Source organism: Rhea pennata, chromosome 28 (genome assembly GCF_028389875.1).
Source record: "Rhea pennata isolate bPtePen1 chromosome 28, bPtePen1.pri, whole genome shotgun sequence".
Lineage (NCBI taxonomy): Eukaryota > Metazoa > Chordata > Aves > Rheiformes > Rheidae > Rhea > Rhea pennata.
The window spans coordinates 4,985,969-5,007,651 of record NC_084690.1 but is presented as its reverse complement, the minus strand read 5'-3'; the positions used below and the strand labels follow the sequence as shown (position 1 = coordinate 5,007,651).

Below are 21,683 nucleotides of genomic sequence, written 5' to 3'. Positions count from 1 at the left end.
TAGGGCTGCTCTAAGTTATTTTCCTGTACAGACTTGCTTAACTGTATTTAATATTTATTCAGGCTCTTCAGTGGTGATCATTTGTCAAGTTTTACAGTCTCCTACTCATTGCTTAGATGTATGGGGTTAGCTAAAGGGAGATTGCATTTAAAGATTTGTTTAAAGTATCTACTGCTTTTCTGAGGTGTAGTTCATTACTTGTAAACAAAGTCACAAAACTCTATCAGGTTTTAAAGAAAGCCTTTATTTTGAAACTGGTTTCCAGTTTTATGTATAAAAAAACAAACAAACAGTTCTGGGCTTCTGCCCAAACCTCAATCTTACATGCAGTAGTCTTGCTACAACACAATCCTTCTGGATGGAAGCTGTTTACAATTAGCTCAGCAGAAGTGTCCGCGCTGCTTCTGCAAGTGTATCATAAAGCAGATGGTCCAACTGCAGCCTGCTCTCACCAACCAAAGGAGAAGTTATCTCAATGCAAACACTTGCTTCTTCAGTAAAACAGCTATCTGAAGCCTCCAAGAGATGCCCACAAATAGCACAATACATACTAGAACTGCATTCACTTAAGACTCCAGCATAGTGGTAGAACATAATCTTCAGCAGGGAGTACGTAACACCTCTGAGCGTGCTAAACACCTGCTATCAAGAGGAGCCGCATTGGCTTCATCATATTTTCCTCTGACAGATTGAGCAAAGTGATGCATGTTCCTCTAGAATAAAAACCACTTGATTGGATGTCCACTGTGTCATTTTTATTATCTCTGCCTACTTCTCTTTAAGGCTCCCAGGGTGGGCTTCGTCTTCCATCAACTTCAGTCTCTACATGATACAGTACATCTGCCAGTGTGTGTTCTACAACAGCACCCCATCCCATGTCACTCATCTGCAAAGGGAGGAAACAAAGTTAGCTGGATTCATGAGAAATACCACATCAGGGAAAGAGTGGAATTCTAGATAAACACTGCTGCACAGGTAGCACTCACAAGGCTATCCCTGCTATTGTGCAGGGATTGCTATCTAAGGAGTGCTTCCCTTCTAAAAACATCTAGCAGGGGAAAAAATATTTCCTTAAAGAAGCATTCAGCTCTGTTTTACCAGTTCAAAGTTATCATGGGCCTGAACAACATGGTCTTAGCAGCCTACAGGTCGAAGCCTAATATTCAGTTAGCGTAAAAATTCTGTCTAAGTTTCTTCCTTTCTGCCACAAGGCAGCTTACTATGTATTGTTTAAAATCTGTCCCTTACCTTCTCATGATTTTAAATACTTTCTTTTATATATATATATATATATATAAAAAAGGCTCCACCCTCCAGCTCCAAATACATAAGACTAAAGAAGACAAAGATGTTTTGTATAAATCAAATCTCATTTTCCCCCCAACCCCCAAACCACTCTGTCAAATTCTCAACCACCTTTCATTTAAAATCCATGAAGCTATCACAAAGAAGGGAGAAAATAAACTTGAGTTCTTACTTACTGGATGGTAAGTGATGTCTCTGGGAGGATACTTGAAATATGGTCCAAAGTTTATAGAAACCTGTAAAAGACATGCTTGATATTAGGTGGAAAACTAATTATTCTTCTGTCCTCATTCCCTGCCCCCCATCCCGAGCCTAACTGCACCTAGTGCAAGAACACATGAACAAACACCCTTTGCATGAAAGAAGAGCATTCCTTTGGTAGTTTGTTAAGCACTAAGTGACCAATCATACTGTTCCAGAATCATTTTGCTAAAATAACCAGGTTTGCTTGACACAATCCCAGAGCACCCATAGCCTATGCATTATTTTCAAAGTTAAAGTCTAACACCACTTGTAGTGTGTTACATACCGTGCAGCCTTTGTATAAAGAAATAGCAGGAAAATAAACGCCTTCAAAAATGTCTTTAAAGGCAACACCTTGGCTAGCACCATTTTTGAAGAAGATGATCTGAAAGTAAAATAAAGTTTTTTCATTAATGACGTTTTAATTAATGTGAGGTCAAAGCTATCTTCAATATGTAGCTTATAAACATGCCCCAGAAGATAACTACTCCCCTTCTGCAACATGCCAGACATTTTAAATATTTAAATGACAGCAAGAAATACATAACTGAGCTGCACCTTTTGCTTACGCAGATTTACTAGTTTTCCTAAAGACCATTTTTTTTGTCATCTTCCCACACTGCCTCCCAACACAACTTACTTGGCTTCCAGGTGCTTGCTTTAGGCTCTTCTCTGCCTTGTCCACAAAATCTTTTTCCTCGAAGTACAAGTAGCTTTTGAATTTGATCAAAGCCTGAAACGTCAGGAAACAACCACTTCAGAAATACATTACTAGAGGTAACAGTTTTCTCAGCCTAAGAAAGAATGGCAAACAAGGGTGCCCTGCTCTGGAAAAGGCATGCCTGCTGTGCCAGAGTACCCATGAAGAATGATTCACACATCTCAAATGGGAACTAGAAGACGAAACCAGATCTGGACAATCTTAGTCAGACGTCCATGCAGTCTTCCCTTACAGAATTGCTGAGTGGGGGATAGTATATTCCATTTTCTTGAGAGCAATGCTTTGTACCTCTCCACCATGTACCACAGTGGTAGCCAATGGTGAAGATGCACTTTTAACAGGCAAGAATCAGACTATGTTCCACTAGTCAACATAGCCAACATTTAATCAGTGACCTGCACATCTCACCTTATCTTTGTAAGTATCAGGCAGTGATTTAGCAGTCTCGGTGTCTTCAGGAAGACTGATGTAAAATCCCAGTATATCACCTTGTCCGTAGCCAGCTGAGTAGTGTTTCCCTATTGACTGATGAAACTTTGTTCCCTTTTTGCTGCGCCAGGAGTAACTGAACTTGTCATATCCCAGAGGTGCCTGGAGGTTCCCTGTAGAAATCATGGGTTTTTCTTTTTCTTTTTTTTTTTTTTTGAATGTATCACAGTATAACAGGAACACCTCTAAACTTAAGCATTTCTGTATGCCTCAGTTCAAGTTTTGGAACAACAACAACAAAAAAAACCCTTTTCAGTCTAGAAATACTACTGCCATTAGTACAAAGACCTTGACTAAAGTGATAAGCAAGGCCAAGCATGCAACAGCATAAAGGAACCACCAGTACTGCAGATCTGCAGTTTACAGCACCTGCAAAAAGTTTTCCACAAGATAAAGTGGTAAAGAAATGAGCAAACCATAAATTACTTATTCTGAGGTCTAACTTACCGGGGGCGGGGGGAACCCAAAATTATAGGAACCAATCAGGAACCCAGTGCCTGCTACTGAGTATTTGAGAAAATGTTATTTACCTAGTGGCTGTGACCAGCCTAATCTGGCAGCTGTGTCTGGCGGCATCTCATCCATGGATATTTCAAAATACCACGCTCCTTTCCGCACTCCATGTGAGGCTCGTACCATTGAATAGCCCTTCTCGCCTATAACAGTCAGCCTGTCGTCAGAAATCTTTAACTGAGGAGCTGTAGGACAGGAGACAAGAAGATATGAGCAGTGTGTTTGTGAACTTTATCATGCAGTGATGTAAAAAGGCAAGTGACCACACAGAAGTGGATTTAACATTTGTGTCTCAAGTAATTATGTTTGAAACTTCAGTAACTGGTGAAGTGAGGTTACAGTAGATGATTATGCCCTCCTTAGAAGGGCTGGCTATCTAACTTGCATATGATTAGCAAGCTTTGTACCTCGGTCATGCAGTGCTAGGAGGACTCGTTCATACAGGCAGGCTCTGTAGAGGTCCCCAGGAATAGGCTTTCCTGCCCAACAGTCTAGCTCCAATTTTTCTGGGTCAGGTGCATGGGGGTCAGGCTCAGCCAAGATGTAACGATATCCATCTTTATTAAAGGGGTGTTCCAAAGGATAACCATGAGGAGGTAAGCGCTGAGCGGAAAACAATGGGTCACTGTGAAACACAAAAACAACAGGTTGGCATCTCATGGTGGCTATGGCACAGTTACAAGAAGTCCCTGGGGAACAAAGTTCAAGTTCTGCACCAAAGTCAACCTAGTACAACCTGCTACAGAGATGTACCTGCAGTGCTAATGGCCTGCATAACACTTTTCTTTTAAAAAGGGTCAGTGTAATGTGAACATATACTTGTTTATTTTAAATTATTTCTAGCATATGATCTATAAATACCATAATCCTTGTATCTTATGATTTCCCATAAATCTACCAAGGCCAGAGACAGATAGATGGGAGACATCTTAGAGCATTAAAACCACAGCTGTCCCCTCTGACCAGCATACAACAAGTAGTCTGATGTACTGGATGAGATTTGTACACAAAACTGTATTGTATGAGGTGCTCATCCTCATCACTGTGTCACTATGTCAGCCTTTTTAGCTCTTTCCAATTACCTTCTGGTTTTCTTGGCTGTTCCTGTGGTCCCACCATCTTGTTGCTTGCGTTTTGCTCCTCTTCCTTTCCCACTGCCTCCTGCAGCAATTCCTCCTTAAAACAGAGATCACTGCTTATTAAACAACTGATGATCAGAGAGTGACTGTGAATATGGAATCTCCACAAACAGAAAGAGGCAGAGGAAGCCAAATTTAAATCAGTTCTTTAGCTCATGTACACATATTTGAAACACTTTCTATAAAGCATTGGAAAACCTAGAAATTATTTGCAGCTTCTAGCAGCTTCTGAAATGTAATTTGAAAGTTAAGTGAAATTTATCAACTAATTGAGCTCAATTCAAGCTTTTAGGATGAGAATTATGACTCTCCTCTTTCTCTCTCTCATCGAAAGACCTACAAAGAGCAGCATTGGGATCTGGTTTGAAAGCATTACCATTTGCTTTCATGGAGATTCCAGTCTCACAGTTCAAATGTGGTTTCTGCAAAAAGTAGCAGAAAACTCAATCTGCAGTATACATTATCTGATCTTAAGCTAAGTTGCCATCCCAGCAACACACGCTACACTGGAGAAGCACTTTGACACCAGTACCTGCATTAGCAATAAGCACTTAACATTAAATTTCAATCTATAAAATAAAATACTCCTAAGATGGGAAAAATGAAGAGCAATAGAGGTGTTTCTCCTCAGTATTACCAAATTATTATTGTTATTTAAAGTATGAAGAGCATGACACTTCATATTACAGCACTCAGTTTTTATTCATAAATTACAACAATTACAATTATGAGTTTGGTATGTCAAATTATACCAAACTCATATGAGTCTATATAACTCAGTATTAACATATTAAACAGCATAACGATAGAATGAATAAACAACTTTGAAAAGCTTACTAATGATTTACAAGGAAAACAATAGAGCAATGTACTGCAGATAAACACCTTTATGCACTGCATACTATGTTGTAACTAAAAACACAGCACGCCTTTGAATTATCAGCATTCCTCTTGCAGTGTAAGGGATTCAGACCTTTGAAGGAATATCATATTCTGCACAAACATGAGGATCTAAACTGCACTTACTAGTGTTAGTGCAGACAAATGTTTAGATTCCCCCGTTTGTCACCACTTACATATCTGATCAATCAGAATATCATAGGAGTTTATAGAATCTGACCACTTATTTAAGCATTAAGATTTAAAACTACTTTCAGACTACCATAGTATCAACTTAAATCCCAGAAAGTAAAAACAAAATTGACCGGTTTAAAGTTTTGTTCTCAGTTAAGTGAGGCAGAATATGATAAATCAAAAGCTTCTAATTGCTAAACTTTAAAAAGTGAAATTGTTGTTTCGTATTAAAGTATTACTGCAATCACAGCAGGACACACTTTTGATTTTTAATTGGACTTTAGCTTCTAAGACAATTGAGCAAAAAAAATTTCCAAACCACAATAATACTTAAGTTTTAGAAGCTGAAAGGCAAATATTCACCTCCCAAAGAGGCTCCACCTGAAAGAACAGAAGTGGCACCATGTATTTGCCAAACTTTTAGTAATTGAAGAAAAACAATCATTACATGAAATGGAGACAGTGTAGCCTTAGACATCTATACCTTATTTTAAAAGACCAAAATACCTCTTACTAGGTACCAATTCAACATGTATGTTATAAGAAATAGTGTAGCCCTGTGCACAAAGAAATCTGTTTGACAGTTAGCATTAATAGCCTGGTAAAATAATTTTAATGAGCTAGGCAAATTTCTTATCACAGCTTTTGCTTCACAAAGAACAACAGTAAAATGCAAACAGTGATTTTATGGAAGTATATTATATATACTTTCCCTTATCTCTTTCAAATCTCAGAGTGAGGAAGACAGGAAATCTGAGTAATAAAAGTACATAAATTAAAATCATTGTGGAAGAAAACTGAAGAGCTCAGCTTTGTTGCATGCATCTAAGTTGGCCACCTAAAAGCATAGAGTTGAACATCTACAATAAGGTGAAGTCAATCTATTTCTGTAGAAAAAGTCAGGTGAGACTGGCTTAGCATGTCTTGAACATAAGACAGATTGTTATGTGAATGGAGGTTATTAACTGTAGGGTATCAATTGATCAAACTGCACGGATCCCCAGGTGTAAGACTGAGAAACGTCCGGTTAGTTCCAAATATTCAAAATATGCCTAATTAAAAACTTGCCATTTAAGCTTCCACTTGTGGATACAGAGTTGTTCTGTTTCTGGTTATCATATGCTGGACCAATATTGGCGAGATCCTGAAAAATACACAAACAAACATACAGACTCAGCCAAACTTACCGCTCAAAGCCAGAATGCAACACTTCCATTTTTTGAGAACTTCCAAGTGTTGGAATGCTCCAAGACATCGTTTAGCAAAACACAAGATCACAACCTTGCTGTGTCCTAGTTAATTTTTGCTTATTCACTGGAGCATAAGTCATCAAAATACAATGCAAAAAGAATCCTCTCTGCCAAATTCCCACAGTACACTTTCCTTGCATTCCTAAATACATACTTGGTCTAGAAGTCCAAACTTTGGGTAATCTTCTTCTGGATCTTTACTCCCTGGGTCTGGATGTTCTTTCACCAAGAATACATCTCTTTCTTTACACTGAAACAGAGGAGTTCAAGTTATATAGGACAAGATCACATCAAGTTCTTTGTAAGTCGCTAAAACACAGTATGTACTATGCTCATCAACCACACTGGAAGTTGCAGGAGAAGTATTAAGATCTTCACCATTCAGCTTTAAGTCTAGACAATAGCACGTAAGAATGCATCATTCATGGAAAATCCTCCTTGAATTTAACTCCAATTACTTACCATAGTTTTGACAATATTATTAGGCCAAGTCATCTTTCCAGGTCTCTGTCTTGTTGTCATACACTCCCAATATTTATCGATGAATGGGATAATATCCTGTTAAAAAATTAAAAATCAAGTCTGAACGGTGTAGGTCTTTTTATCAGTTACAAAACAGCTTTAGTCATTAGGCCTTTCACACTGAGTTGTTGCATCATTTTAATGTATCTGTAAGCGCTAATGACTAAAAGTCACACTGCCAATATTTGTTTGATCTTGCTCTTTACTGAAATCAGAATTTCCTTTAATCTGTGACCATTTTCATAACAGCCATACCTTATCTTTTGAGAACATAGTTTTTGGGTGCTCATCTTGTGTCCTTGACTGCCATGTTAAGTTGGCCAGAGCACTAAGGCACATTTCCTTGAGATCTTAAAAACAAAAATATATCAAAGCTCAAGTTACACTCTTGATGGGGAATATCAAACACACACACTGAACACACACTGTACAGTGTGTTGGTACACACTAAACACACTGAATACCATTCCTGAGTACCAAATAGAATTACCCAAGACAGCATGAATGCTAGAACTAACGTCAGTTCTGCTCTAAATCAGAAGCCCGGATTAAAAAGAGTATTTCTGCCATCTTAAGAAGTTCATAGCAAAATAGTAATACATTTTTAGAAAAAGCTGCATGTTTGTCACTAGTTTCTTTTGTCATTTTTGCAAAACTTCAGCAGACCTTCCCACAAACTTTAAACAACATGAAAATGAAACATCTAAGTTTAACCTGCACAAAGTTTCAATGAGTGCTTTTACACTTACTTGCTTGTTTTCTTAAGAAATATGTGTTCCCGCTATGATGGCAAACATTGCAATGGAAGCTGTAGTTGGTCATGAAAGGCAGACATGATCTGGAAAACAGCATACTGGTTTGTAAGTTCTGATGTACAGCTTTCCTACTGCTTCAGAGTAAGAAGCTGATTATTCTCTCTCCCTTCCTGCACTCAAAAAAAACCCAAAAAGTTTCATGATATTTCCTTCAAATTAATCACTGGCATCAACAAAAGTCAGAAATGTCTTGTGAAAAACCTAAGCAAGCTAGGCATCACCTTTTTGTTTTGGGCAAGTCCAGAAATTCTTCAACTAAATTACCTGAGAGCAACCAGGCTCTGAACAAGGAATCCATTCAAGTCAATTGCTTAACATTACACAGGAAGTCTTGGAGAGTGCTTTTTAAAAAGACAAAATACAACCAAACAAGTTAAAGTGTTGAGCAAGTCTAAAGTCAGTTTCACAGAGGTTCTAGAAAGAAAGCTGAATTTACCTTCCACTTGCATGAAGATTTTATTTTTTTGTTCATGTCAATTGAAAATGTCTGCTTAAGTCAACTCTGCTTTTCAAAGAACTTTTACAGGCAATAAAATAAAAGAAGAACTGAAAAAAGCAAAATAAAAACAACAAACTAAGGCAGCAGTCCAAGGCTGGCTTCTGCACAGTCTTCTGATGTCCAAGACTTTTTATTGAAACTTACAAGCAAATGTAAACACCTCCTGCTGTGTTTGGTGAAGTTTATTATTATTTACATAACATACGAGTTTCCACATTGTAAATTCCCAAGGACAAGGACCTTGTCATTCTAAATACTTCAATTTTTGCTCATACAAACCAATCCTAAATTTAGCATCTAACATACCTGGTAGCAACCCTTCAAAACTCATTGATTTGTGGAAACTCAGAAATAGAATCTTTTAATGAAAGACTTTCATCCCTTGACCACTTGCATGACTAAGAATCAAATCTTACCTAACAGCATAAGCAATACCTTCCAATTAGTTAAAAGGCTGTACAGGCGTATGAAGTTTAATGAGTGTGTGTAACATTACATTCAGGTGGGCCAAGAATGTTACTGATGCTGTAACTTTCATTTTCCTTGGGTTTAAGCAACTGCATCAGTTTTTCTTAATTAGCCTTGAGCAACATGTAACATGTAGAGGAGACGTACAAGGATAGTGCAAGCCAGAACTTCCATCTGACAGTCAGATTTACACCAGTACATTGGTGATGGTTTGTTTTTAAAGAAACAGGGCCACAAACACCCAAATACACTAAAGTTTCATGGACAGCATTAGGCAGAGCTTACATACGTGGTATCAATGCCAAACGTGTCTGCCGTGAACCACTTTGTACAAATTCCACATTGCAGCTCTATCTCTCCAAGCTGTCGTCCATTCTCTTCATCCACTGAGCCTGCCTGAGCATCCAAGACTTCAGAATTGTCCCCAGCACCTTCCTACAACCAGAGCAGATCAGCTTACTTGGAGTGGCTTAAAGCTTGACTGAATCAGATGGGAAAGAAGTTTTGTGCAGTAACCCTTTCAAGTCAGCAGAATTTAGTGAGAATCAACACATGGCCGTGTTACAAGGGAGTCTGAATTACTTTACAGATTTAGTTTGTTAGATCTACTCAGATACATAGGGACACTGACAATAACAAATGGTTCTTCAAACAGCTAAAACTGAGGTCAGCAAGATGGAAATGCCTTCTGGCTTGGCTCATGGGAACATGTTCTTCAGATTTCATTTTCTGAATAAATACCTTTCTGATATCAGTACAAAGCTGAAGCATGAATAAACATGTCTCTATGCCTTTGATTTACCTCAGACTTAGAATTAATAAAGTTTTCCAAGTTTAGTTTTCCAAGACAACTAACACATCACGCTTCGTCAGATAGCTGATTGTTAAATAGCATCTTTTGCAGAAGGTAGAATATTTTTATTTTCCCATCTTCTTCCTGTGTACAATCTATGAACATCTTAAGCCATTGTCTCAAGCCCTGACACCCATGCAAAGATACTAGGATGCTACAAAATAAAAAACCTCCATATGCTTTGTGGGCGTGTAGTAGTGGAAGGAAAAGGAGAAAAAAAAAAAAAAAAGGGAGAGAGAGAGAAAAGAGAAAGAGAGAGAGGGAGGGAAGGGGGAGCGCTAACAGTCATGGTAAACAGATATCTCAAGGATAAGCCTTATCTGCAGATGGCAATGACCCACAAACAGGGACTGACAGCTTTCAAGCGCAGGATTTCCAGCTCCAGGAGGCTGGCACATGCTCCACCTACAGACCACGGCAGCAGCAAGCCGCTGGTGCTCGGCCTCAAGGCTGCCAGCCAGCTCGGAGGCGCGGGTTGGGCTCAGCACGCTCTGCTCTGACAGCGCCTCCCGGGCCCGCACTCACCCCGTCCTCCTGGCCGGTGCCGGAGCGCCCCGCCAGCCCGCGGGCACCTACCAGCGGGTCCTTCCCGTTGGCAGAGTCGGTCTCCAGCGCGGCGGTGACATCCACCAGGGCGCCGTCCCCCCTGCAAGGCCGCAAACGGGCTCCTGAGGGGGGGCCCCACCACCACGGCCCGGGGGGCAACCGCGGGGGGCCCTGCCCGGCCCAGAGGGCAGCGAGGAGATGCCCCCAGCCTGGCAGGGGGAGCCCCGGCATGGGGGGGAGCCCCCCCCCCGAGACCCTCACGGTTTCCAGGGTAACGGGGGTGGGGTGGGGGAGGGAGGGTCAAGGCCCCCCCCCGAGACCCTCACGGTTTCCAGGGTAACGGGGGTGGGGTGGGGGAGGGAGGGTCAAGGCCCCCCCCCGAGACCCTCACGGTTTCCAGGTTAACGGGGGGGGGGAGGTGGGGGAGGGAGGGTCAAGGGCCCCCCCCGAGACCCTCACGGTTTCCAGGGTAACGGGGGGGGGGAGGTGGGGGAGGGAGGGTCAAGGGCCCCCCCCGAGACCCTCACGGTTTCCAGGGTAACGGGGGGGGGGAGGTGGGGGAGGGAGGGTCAAGGGCCCCCCCCGAGACCCTCACGGTTTCCAGGGTAACGGGGGGGGTGGGGCCCCCGTGACCCTCACGGTTTCCAGGGTAACGGGGGTGCGTGCGTGTATGCGGGGAGGGGCGGAGCGGGGAGGGGCGGGGGCTGCCCGCGGGCCGGGCCCACGGGCAGGGAGGTGGCGTACCCGGCCTCGGCGTCGGCAGCGCCCTGCTCCGGCGGGGCAGGGGGGTCCCCGGCCGCCGGTGGCGGAGGCGGCGGCGGCGGCGGCGGCTCCGGAGCAGCCTCGGCCTCCTCGGGCGCGGGAGCAGTAGGCCCCGCCGCGGCCGCTGCTGCCGCCGCTGTCGCCGCCGCCATTTTCACCCGCCGCGCCGCTCTCGCGAGACGGGGACCCCCCCCCCCGCCCCGGCCCACGCCGCGCGCAGTTCTCGCGAGACTCCTGCTTCAAAGGGCGATGCTCTGAGTGGGGCCCATCGCGGGCGGGAGGGGGCGGCGTGGCGCCACCTGCCGGCGGCCGCTGGGGACGACACGGCCGGGAGGGCGCCGTGACATCATCGCGGGGGCCGTGACGTCCGCGCCCGCTGTGTGGTGACGTCACCCTCAGCCAGGGAGCGCGCTGGGACCGAAGGGCAAAGGCAGAGCCCTTCGTCCCGCGGTGCGAGCTCGGGAGCGGCGGAGGCGGGAGCGGGGGGGCGCGGCAGGGACCCTCGGCGGCAGCGGCGGCGGCGGCGAGGTCCCGGGGAAAGGCAATCGGAGCCCGCTCGCAGGGGCCTCCGCCTGCTGCCGCCGCGGGCTGAGGCACGCTGGCTCCGACCGGGCCGCGGGCGCCGTCTGCCTCCCGCACCACCGCGCCCGCAGCACGCAGCCAGGCCCTGCCCTCCAACGCGGCCGCGCGGGCCCCCCGGTGCTGAAAGCCACCGATTTCCAGGCACGCTTCTAAAATGCCTGTATCTGCCCCAAAAGTGGGGCGGGGGAGCCCCAGTCACTTAGGAACCTCGCCGAGTTTTCATAGTGGCCACTCTCAAGGCTGCTCGTTGAGCATCCTGGAAGTTGTACTCGCCTAATCTATGGGATTTGTTAAGTATTCCCGAGCTCAGCAGAGAAGCAAATACAAGAAGTTAAGGCAGAAAAGATCTGCCACAGGAAGGCACTTCCATTGCTGCCTGCAAACCTTGCTGCCTGACTGATCGCACAGCTGGCTCAACAGCCACATATCGCGTGGAATAAACCAAAACCAAAGCATTAAGCGGGTGGGAACTTACCTGCCAGCCGCTTGGAAACCCGCCAAGTCTCCATCGCCTCCCGAGAATGAGGCTTTTCTGGGCGGCTCTCGCTAGCAAAGCCTCAGGATGGCTGAGGTTTCTCATTGCTGGTAATTCACCTCTGCAAGAGTAAAGACTCTCCTGAGCGCGTTACAGAAGCGGTTTAGCCCGTCACCCACGGCGGGGCCGAGCGCAGGTCCTGCAGCCGCTCCTCTAGTTCCTGCAGAGCGGAGCCCTTGGTCCGCAGTCCGGGCCCCAATAGCCCTCGGCGCCTGGCAGAGCCCGGAGACGTCCGGGTGGCGGGACGTGCCAGTGCCGGGCTCTGCCAGGGCCGGGGCTCTTTGGAGCTGGAAGGCTGCTAGCGATACCCAGCTGCTGGGACTCTACCCCTGCTCAGCACCATCCCTGCAGGTGCCTGCTCCGGTCGCGCCTGGGCGGAGGGGAAAGCACCGAGGGCAGAGCGGCCAGGCCTGGCCCGGGCCGGGCTGCTGTGCCTGCACGCCACGGCTGCGGGGCTGGGTCCTGCTCCCTTCCGCGCGGAGCCGCGGGGAGGTGCTGGAGCCACCCCGTCCCCTGCCAGCCCTGGGGACAGAGGTTCCCGGGAAGTGCAGGATGGTGCTGGGACCAGCGATGCACATGGTGACACTGTGGCTGCTCCGCCAGCACCCGGCTCCCGCTGCCCCACGGCTCCACTGGCAGGTGCCTGGGGAGCGCCGGCACGGTGGGACGAGCCAGGGAGGGATGGCGGGATGAGGCGTGGGGGAAGGCCGAGGCGAAGGGGGGTGGAGAGAAGAGGGGATGGAGACAGGGAGGGATGGAGGAATGAGGAGAATAAGGGAGGGAAGGATGGAGATAGGGAGGGATGGGGTGAGATGGCGATGGATAGGAGCAGAGGCAGGGAAGAAAGGAGGGAGAGGACAAGGCTGGAGAGAAGGAGCATGGCGAGAAGAGGAGAGGGAGGGAGGGGGGAATGGGGTAGATGGAAAGAAGAGGGGATGGAGGGGTGGAGATAGGGAGGGATGGAGGGAGGTGAGGGAGGGAAGGAGGAAGTCAGGGATGGGGGTGAGATAGCGACGGGTGGGAGCAGAGCCAGGGAAGGGAGGATGGGGGAAGGATGGGGGGAGGTGGAGTGGGGCGGGATGGAGGGAAGGAAGGACGGAGAGAAGAAGGGAAGGAGACAGACATGAGGAAGCGGGACGGGGGGACGGAGGGGGGAGGGCTGGGGGCCGCGCGGGGCGGCGCTCGGGGCCGCGGCGCATATAGGGCGGCGGCGGCCGGCGCGCCGCAGCCATGCGGCCCCCGCTGCGCGCCGCGCCCGCGCTGGCGCTCTGCGCCCTGGCGCTGCTCCGCCTGGGCTGCGCGCCGCGCGCCCCGCTCCGCGCAACGCCGCGCGCCCCGCTGCGCGCGACACCCCGCGCCCTGCTGCGCGCCCCGCTGCGCGCCCCGCCGCGCTGCCCCCCGCTCATGCTGCAGCTGCTGCGCGCCCCGCCGGCCCCGCTGCGCGCCGCCGCCGCCGCCGCGCTCAGCATCGTCCCGCACGGTGAGTGGGGCCGCGGCCCCGGGACTCCCTGTCCCCGGGGACGGTGCCTGTCCCGGTGCATCCCTGTCCCCGGCACCGGCACCGGCTATCCTGGTCCGAGCGCATCCCTGTCCCGGCGCATCCCTGTCCCCAGCACCGGCACTGTCCCCGGGTATCCCCGTCCCAGCGCATCCCTGTCCCGGTGCATCCCTGTCCCCAGGACCAGCACCCTCCCCGGGCTCTCCTGTCCTGGCACATCCTTGTCCTCGGGACCGGCACTGTCCCCGGGCATCTCTGTCCCAGCGCATCCCTGTCCCGGTGCATCCCTGTCCCCAGGACCAGCACCCTCCCCGGGCTCTCCTGTCCTGGCACATCCTTGTCCTCGGGACCGGCACTGTCCCCGGGCATCTCTGTCCCAGCGCATCCCTGTCCCGGTGCATCCCTGTCCCCAGGACCAGCACCCTCCCCGGGCTCTCCTGTCCCAGCGCATCCCTGTCCCCGGGACCAACACTGTCCATGGGGCATCCTTGTCACCAGAAGTGGCACCGTTCCCGGGGACAGTGCCTGCCCCAGGGCATCCCTGCCTCCAGCTCTGCTATTCCTGAGATTCACTGTCCTGGGGCATTCCTGTCCCCAGGCTCCCCTGTCTCTGGGACTGGCACTGTCCTCAGGCATTCCTGTCTCCTGGACCAGCACTATTTTGCAACATCCGTGTTCCTAGCTTTCCTGTCCCTGAGTCCAGCACTGTCCCCAGCTCCCCTGTCCTCAGGTATCCCTGTACCCTGCACAGGGCTCAGTTCCCTGCCTCCCGGCTGTGCCTCCTCTCACCCGCACACTCCGAAAGTCGAGGGGACCTGAGCACCCTCTCCAGCTCTGCTCAGGGAGGACGCTGCGGGCAGGCCGATGGGGAGAAGGGCAGGACTGGCGAGGCACTGACGGTGCCTGCTTGACTCCCCAGGACCCGTCTCTAGCTCCCTCTCAGGGTTCACATGATCACTAGCTTGTTTCCCCCCAGGCGGGGGTCTGGCTATGGGGACAGAGCTCCTGGCGGCAGGGACTGTGCCCCTGGCAGCACGGCAAGTGCTTCTGTCTCCTGGTGCTCACCCGCAAAGCCTGTGTCCCCTCCAGCCCGCAGCAGGGTGGTGGGGAGCGTGCTCTGCACCAGGCGTATTCCTCACTGTCCCCCTCCGGTTTCAGGTTCTCTCCAGAATGGCTCTCGCTGGGCTTTCTCTTTCGACATGAGCTCCATCTCCAGCAGCCAGGAGGTGAATCTGGCTGAGCTCCGAGTCCACCTGCCTGATCTCTTGCAGTCCCAGAACGTCACACTGGACATCTACCATAGTCCAAAGCAGAAGTGCCTGGAGAACGGGACCTGCGGGCACAAGCTCTTCCTGGGCACTTTCACTGGCAGCCCCTCTTTCACCCAGGCCTCCTGGAAAGTGTTCAACATCACCAGCATGCTCAGGTCCTGGCTTCACCAAGAGGTGGCTTCTGGCCACAACATTCCTGGGGGAATGGAGAGTGCCGAGGCACAGGATGGACGGGAGGTAGGTGGGTTGGCCGTCCCGGCCACTGCAGCAACGAGCATGCTGAACTCAAGCGACTCCAGCCATGGGGAGCTGGCCATGCACCAAGACATGGCAGATAGAGTCCTGCTGCTTGTCTTCTCCAAGGACAAGTCTCCGGGAGATTACACCCTCATCAGAACAGTGGAGACCTCTAAGCACGTCATGCGTGACAGCAGCACCAAGGACTTGGGAAACCGACGGCATCGTAGGAATAGGAAGGAAAAGCAAAGGATTAAAGTGAGTGATGCCCCTGTTCCTGGCCCAGGGGAGGAAGGCAAGTCCTTGTGCAAGAGAGTGGACATGATAGTGGATTTTGAGCAGACTGGCTGGGGCAGCTGGATTGTCTACCCAAAAAAATATAACGCCTACCGGTGTGAAGGGCAGTGTCCATCGCCCGTGGATGAGACCTTCAAACCCACCAACCATGCTTACATACAGGTAAGAGGGTTTTGCTGTTTCTGCTTTCCTCCTTCTGCTCCCCATCTACCTGCAGCCCTGCTGATCTGAGGCAGGAGACTTATGCTTTCCCTTTCCGTGTCTCCCAACAGAGCTTGCTGAAGCTCTACAAGCCCAACCACTTGCCCTGCCCTGTGTGCTCCCCAGTTAAGATGAGCCCTCTCTCCATGCTGTACTACGAGAAGGGTGAAATCGTCATCCGCCACCACGAAGACATGATCATCGAAGAGTGCGGCTGCAACTGAAGCAAGCTCTTCTCATGCTGGGAATGGGAGAGAACGGGCACAGTTCAGCCCAGAAAGCATCCCCAAGGACTAAACCCTGGGACTAAACCTTGATGCCTAAACCATGAACAACAAAGGCTACCCACACACCGCAGGGCGTTGCTGAGACCCTGCCACCTCAGTCCATGCACTCGTGGGTCTGCAAAGGCCTTGAGGAGACACAGTCAGCATTATGGCAGGGCTGTGGGAGACAGATGTTATCCCCGATGGGGACTGTGCCAAGGGGAATCTCCCTGGAATTTCCTCCGAAGGAGCTCCCAGCTGCAGCTGCGCCTGCTGCGGAGCAGGAGGGCACAGCACGCTGCCCTCGGGCGGTAATAGCTCTGTGCCGCACCGCGTGGCTGTTGTGCCTAGACAGATCCACACGCCTTGCAGGGAAGGCAGAAGAGACACTTCATCGCTGTGTTTGCAGAGCTTGTGATGACCTGGTTGGACACATGATTGCTGAGAGACCTGCAGGCAGCCGAGAGGGAGAGGCGCTGGGGCGGTGCTGGGGACCCCCGGGCTTTCAGGAATGGTTCAAAAGTGAGCAGGGCAGATAGGCCAGGCAGAGGAAGGACTCTTCTCCCACCAGCACAGCCCAGGGTAGGTGCAGAGAGCCGCAAGAGCCAAACTCTGCTCCCGGCTGCAGACCTGCATCTCCACGAGGCTGCAGCGCAGGCAAGGCACCGATCAGCCTCGCCTTTGCAGGGGAGGCAGAGCTCTAGGTCTTGGAGCCTCATTCCTTTTTTATTAAACACTGTGACAGGCATCAGTTTTTTCTTTTGCATGAGATCAACACTCCTGGTAGCTAAAGACTCTTCGAGGGACACATGCAGTACAGATACTTCACCACACTAGGTGTCTGTATAGCTGAGATTTTCAGTGCTCCCCAGGGGTTTAGGCATTCATATTACAGTTTCTATTAAGTTTCTATTAAAATTATATCAGATTTCTATTAAGATTAAGCTGAGCTAATCCTAGCTGCAGCAGTGTTATCCCAGTGCCCAGAGCCCTGCGGACGGGAGTGCCAGAACGGGTTTTGCAGCAGACAGTTCCTGCCCTGCGGAGTTCACCCTCTGAACAGGCTTCTCCGACTCCAGGGCTGATGGCAGACAGGGAGGGGAATAAAACACAGACCAAATAAGCTGCTTGCCCAGAACCACGACAGGAGTCTGTGGTATAAGAAATACAGACTTGGGGCTCTTGTGTCACAGCTCTCCCGAAAAGCTCAACCTTTCCAAGACATCACACATTCACTGGGAACCAGAGAGTTTCCAGTGGCAAGCTGGGTACCCCGGGAAATAACGCAGTCCTCAGGTCTGGCTTGGTGCATGTCTACCCCTCCCTGCCCAGTAACTCCCCAGAAAATCTCAGCTCATGCACTGCTTTCATCTGTAAAATCACAGCTTTGCTCAAACCATTCTCACTACTCACCGGATGGGTCCACAGTGGAAGGGTTATGGTTGTATAATTGATAAATAAATTATATATTTACAAAAAGCCCAGTGGACTCCACTGATTTCTACTCCCTCCTTTTGTGTGTGTGGCTGCTGAACAGCTTTCTAGGATGCAATTCCCCCCGGCTTTGCCCTGAAGACTCCTTTTCATGGGAACGTCTCCAGCTGAAGTTTGGTCCTAGAAGCTAGGTAGCAAACGCTTGCTCCTGCCGTAATGCTGAGTGCCTCTGCGGAGCAGAGGGAGGCTCTTAGGCCCCCCATAGGCATAAATCCTGCAGATGACTGGGTTTGACTCACGCCCGCAAAATACAAGGGCCAAATTTCTTGCATGGCAGTAGTGACTGCTCAGTCCAGGGATTGGCAGAATAGCTGATGATTTTTATTACACCAGCTGGCAGAGCTGGAAAAAACACACATATTTTCTGGCACACTGGCCTTTCCCTAAGTTTAAAATAGCAGCAGCCATTCTCCTGGTATGACTAACACATAATAGTCCGCAACTCTTTTCACTTAAAAATATGAGCTAAATACTTGGACCAGAAACACCAGCCCATCCATAAGCAAGGTCAGTGACCGGACCCAGCTGGGTGTTGTGTTCGCACAGGTGGATTTTCTGAAATAATGCACACAAACTTCCCTCCACCCCTGTTACCCTCGGATGCCCTGGTTGGCGTTGCCATCTTGCTGGCAGACCGCATGGAGCTGATGGGTTGCTTTCAGTAACTTAATTCCTGTATCCTGGAAAGCACAGCGCAGAATTTGGGCACATGTTGCTCCATCGCCCATGTGCTTGGGTGTATTTGACAGCTATCCGCATTAACGCCGATGGCATTAATAGCATGCAAATGGCAATGTGCTCTGTGGAACAAAGGCCTCCAAATAGTGCAACGCTCCTCATGGAAAAGATATAAAACAGCTCCATGAATGGGAAACTTCTCATGAGATAATGAAGGAAAAGAAGTTCACTCCCTGATCTGCAGATTGCAGGTTGCTCAAGAGCAACCTGGGAAGCACCTGCAGCCTTTGAAGAGAAGTGAAGGGCTAAGTGGATTTTCTGCCTTTATTTACTCCTTAGAGATAAGGGAAGGGCTGCTTACAATAATAATTTTAAGCCATGCACGGTGCACACTGGGGCGGCCATGCACTCCTGGCTGCCCCGAGCAGCTCTCTTGCCATGCTCCGTCCCAGTGCAGCAGCTCTCATTTCCAGTTACCTGTGCAGACTGGGCAGAATGGGCAGCGGGGGAGCGAGCTGGAGCAGGAGAGGAGACACCCTTGGGCTGAGCACGCGTCTCTCGTCGCCAGCCTCTTCCCTCCCTGCTGCACACCCAGGCACAGCCCGGCTGCCCCTGGCACCAGGCCGAGGTGAGGAAGGTGCTCCGTTGTACAGGTCGAGGCAGCAGCGCCTGCGAGCGAGAGCAGCCTTGCCACGGCTGAGCACTGCCACGGTGCCGGGCCGGACCGTGGACAGCGCCTGGCACCGAGCGCCCTCCGTGTAAAACACCCCCGAGGCCGCTGCCCTAGTGCCGGAGAGCTTCCCAAGCTCCGCAGCTCGTACAGCTTGCCCTGGAGCAGCTCAAAGCCTAGACTCGACCCCGTGCGCGGCCCGGCCGTGGGCTCCGCTCCCCACGTTACAGCTGTCCACACGCTGGGGAGCAGCTCCGGGCGTGGGGAACCCGCTGCGGAGCCCCGGGGAGGTCTCTGGCTGTGGCCAGTGTGGCAGAGCAGACGACCAGCTGGCACAAGGTGCTCTGGGGTGGCCGTATGGGGCTGAGAGCTGTCCCCATCCCTCCCCTCCCGGCCGAGCAGGGGCTGCTCCGGACTCCACATCCTCAGGCGCAGCCCGATTATCCCCAATCCACATCAGACCCAGCGGATAAACAAAGCGCGTCTGGTTCTCAGAGCTCAGACCCTCCCCTGGGCTGGATCACCACTGCTGCTTACACATTCAGACAGCGTTTCACACTGAGAGCATCCAGTCATTAGAGGGTCATTTGCAGGAGCTGTTAAACGCTCAGAAAGGCAGGCCGTGGTGCTAAACCCTAGCAGGAGGCAGACTCGCACAGAAGTCTTGAGATCTGAAATAGAATCCAAGATTTTTGCCTCTTCCTTTGCAGAATGAGAACTCACTTTTAAAAACTGTTGTCACATCAGCAGTGAAACCAGCGCAGCCACCACGTCCATCCCACGCTTACCAGCTCCTCTCCCTGCACCGAGACAGCATCTTTCTCTACCCAGCCCCTGTTTCCAGGGATCTCGTTGAAACGTTATATCTCTGAGATCTCTGCCCCTCCATCATGTTTGTTTGAAATCGAGCAGTGGGTTCAAAAGTTATCGTGTGGAAGGGGAAGGCAGACAGATGACCTGGACGGTCATTCTCTTGGAAGACCAGGGTGAAAAAATAAAGGCTGAGATTCCAGGGCTTTTAGGAAAACATCAAAGTGCAGAGGGCCAACAATAAAGCCGCACCACTGCACTCATGCAAGGTATCTGCTTAAGAGCTCCACTTTGCAGGGCTTGTGCTGTGAATGGAGCCTAATCTCTGGGAGCAAAACGCTCTGCAGGCTGCCCCTTCCAGGAGGCCAATACACATCCGCTGCAGGACCGAGCCCCAGCCGCCGGGACACGGCTGTCCTTGCACAGCACAGTAAAGCAGGGAGACAAGTCCTGGCCTCGGGCCGCTGCTCGCCGAGGTGCCCCGCTCCGGCAGTCATCGCCCAGGGTTCGGCACCCCCTCACCAAGGGGCCACCTCTGCGGCGGGCAGCCCAGCTGTGCAGCACCATGAGGCCCCAGAGCTGCTGGACCCTGCACAGTCCACAGGCTGGGACAGCTAGGAATGGGACATGGAGCCTTTGCCCCACGCAGATCAGGAGTAAGGAACCCGGGCATCCGCGTCTGTTGTTCATGCTGAGCTCTCGATGCACCACCAGAGAAAGGTCCAGAGAGATACAGCCGGCACGAGCAGCCAGAGCCGGCTCATCTCCCATTTAAACAGAGATACTCTCTTGGGAGCCTAATCCAGGCAGAAGGGACACGTTTAAGCACTAGTTTCTCAGGCGTTGTGGGATTTTCCTTGACTTTAGCATGAAAAGCATTCTTACATGCTGGGACAGGAAGGGGAGAACCTTTGCAATGCAGGAAAGGTTTCCTGGAAGCAGGGAAGGGAACCCAACCCAACAACAGTGCTGCCTATCAAAGCTGTAAGACTTAAAATGCAAACAGCAAATGCCCAGGGACTGCTCTGAGCTTGCAGCAGCCTCAGGCTGGCTAGAACTGGGAGGGAGACAGGCTGGAAAACCCTCTGCCTGCACCCCTGGATTCCTTCCAGCTTCCCTTCACCGTGCACATGACCAGACGCTTGTCATGGCCCCGTCATGGTTTCAGCCCCTACTCTTGCTCTTTAAAGCAAGCAAGCTTGAAGCAAGTAAGAGCATGGTCTTCTGTGATCCATTTTACGTGAAATGCCTGCCAGCAACTGGAAGCAAGTCGCTACCACCACCCGTCTGTTGTATAACAATATCCATGCCTTGGGAGGAATAGCACAAGTTCAAGGAGGGGAAGATAAGCACAGTTTATTTTGGATGCACGAGGAAAGAGTGAGAACAAACAGAGCACAGTGCTTATCAAAGGCACAAGAGTAATATTTGTACAAACAGTTGATTAAGGCACTAGCTAGGTCATTATGAGTCCAGTGACCGGGACGTGGATGAGGACAGAGGCACTCGGGGCTCACCGCTCTGCCCTGCTTGAGATGAAAGGAGGCAGGGATAGGAAATCCAGTGACAAAACCGACACTCATCCCCCCAGACCTCCACGGAGCGTCCCAGCTGTGCGAGGCAGTCACCGACTGCTGCTTCACCTCCCACTGCGGGTGGCAGTTCGGGGAAGGCAGCGATGCAGCGAGGCCCGAGCTAGCTTAGGCGCTCAGCCGGGGACACAAGCAGCTTCATAGCCTCTTGGTGGAAGGTGACAGGCAAGTGACGAACCCCATAAAAGCAGGGATCTACCCTGGAAACAGGGAGCTAGTCTTTATGCGACTTGGGCAAGCTTGGAGCGCTAGAAACAAGCTCACCTATGAGCCAGATCCAAAAACCCACCTGGAGGATGCAGCATGAGCTGGGGATACAACCAAGGCAGGCCAGACTGGGAAGGCAGCTCTGC

General features: G+C 50.3%; 2 protein-coding genes across 5 annotated transcripts; one reads left to right on the top strand and one right to left on the bottom strand.

The window, feature by feature from the left end:
- Positions 1-223: 223 nt before the first annotated feature.
- On the bottom strand, positions 224-11,353 carry ASH2L (ASH2 like, histone lysine methyltransferase complex subunit). Of its 4 annotated transcripts, none has more exons than XM_062596835.1 (17): positions 11,182-11,353; positions 10,468-10,537; positions 9,328-9,473; positions 8,006-8,094; positions 7,512-7,606; positions 7,197-7,292; positions 6,889-6,984; positions 6,553-6,628; positions 5,848-5,865; positions 4,354-4,447; positions 3,679-3,896; positions 3,289-3,456; positions 2,678-2,871; positions 2,189-2,281; positions 1,835-1,933; positions 1,482-1,541; positions 224-886 (listed from the first exon to the last, which is right to left on the bottom strand). In XM_062596835.1, the coding sequence occupies exons 1-17, from the start codon at positions 11,349-11,351 to the stop codon at positions 779-781; spliced, it is 1,890 nt and encodes a 629-aa protein (XP_062452819.1). In that variant the 5' UTR covers positions 11,352-11,353; the 3' UTR covers positions 224-778. The 4 variants fall into 4 exon arrangements, with proteins under 4 accessions (XP_062452819.1, XP_062452817.1, XP_062452820.1 ...); XM_062596833.1 differs by having other exon boundaries at positions 10,417-10,537; positions 11,182-11,343; XM_062596836.1 differs by lacking the exon at positions 5,848-5,865.
- Positions 11,354-13,546: 2,193 nt separating this feature from the next.
- On the top strand, positions 13,547-16,087 carry NODAL (nodal growth differentiation factor). The gene is made up of 3 exons (XM_062596912.1): positions 13,547-13,796; positions 14,973-15,781; positions 15,892-16,087. The coding sequence occupies exons 1-3, from the start codon at positions 13,547-13,549 to the stop codon at positions 16,042-16,044; spliced, it is 1,212 nt and encodes a 403-aa protein (XP_062452896.1). The 3' UTR covers positions 16,045-16,087.
- Positions 16,088-21,683: the final 5,596 nt, after the last annotated feature.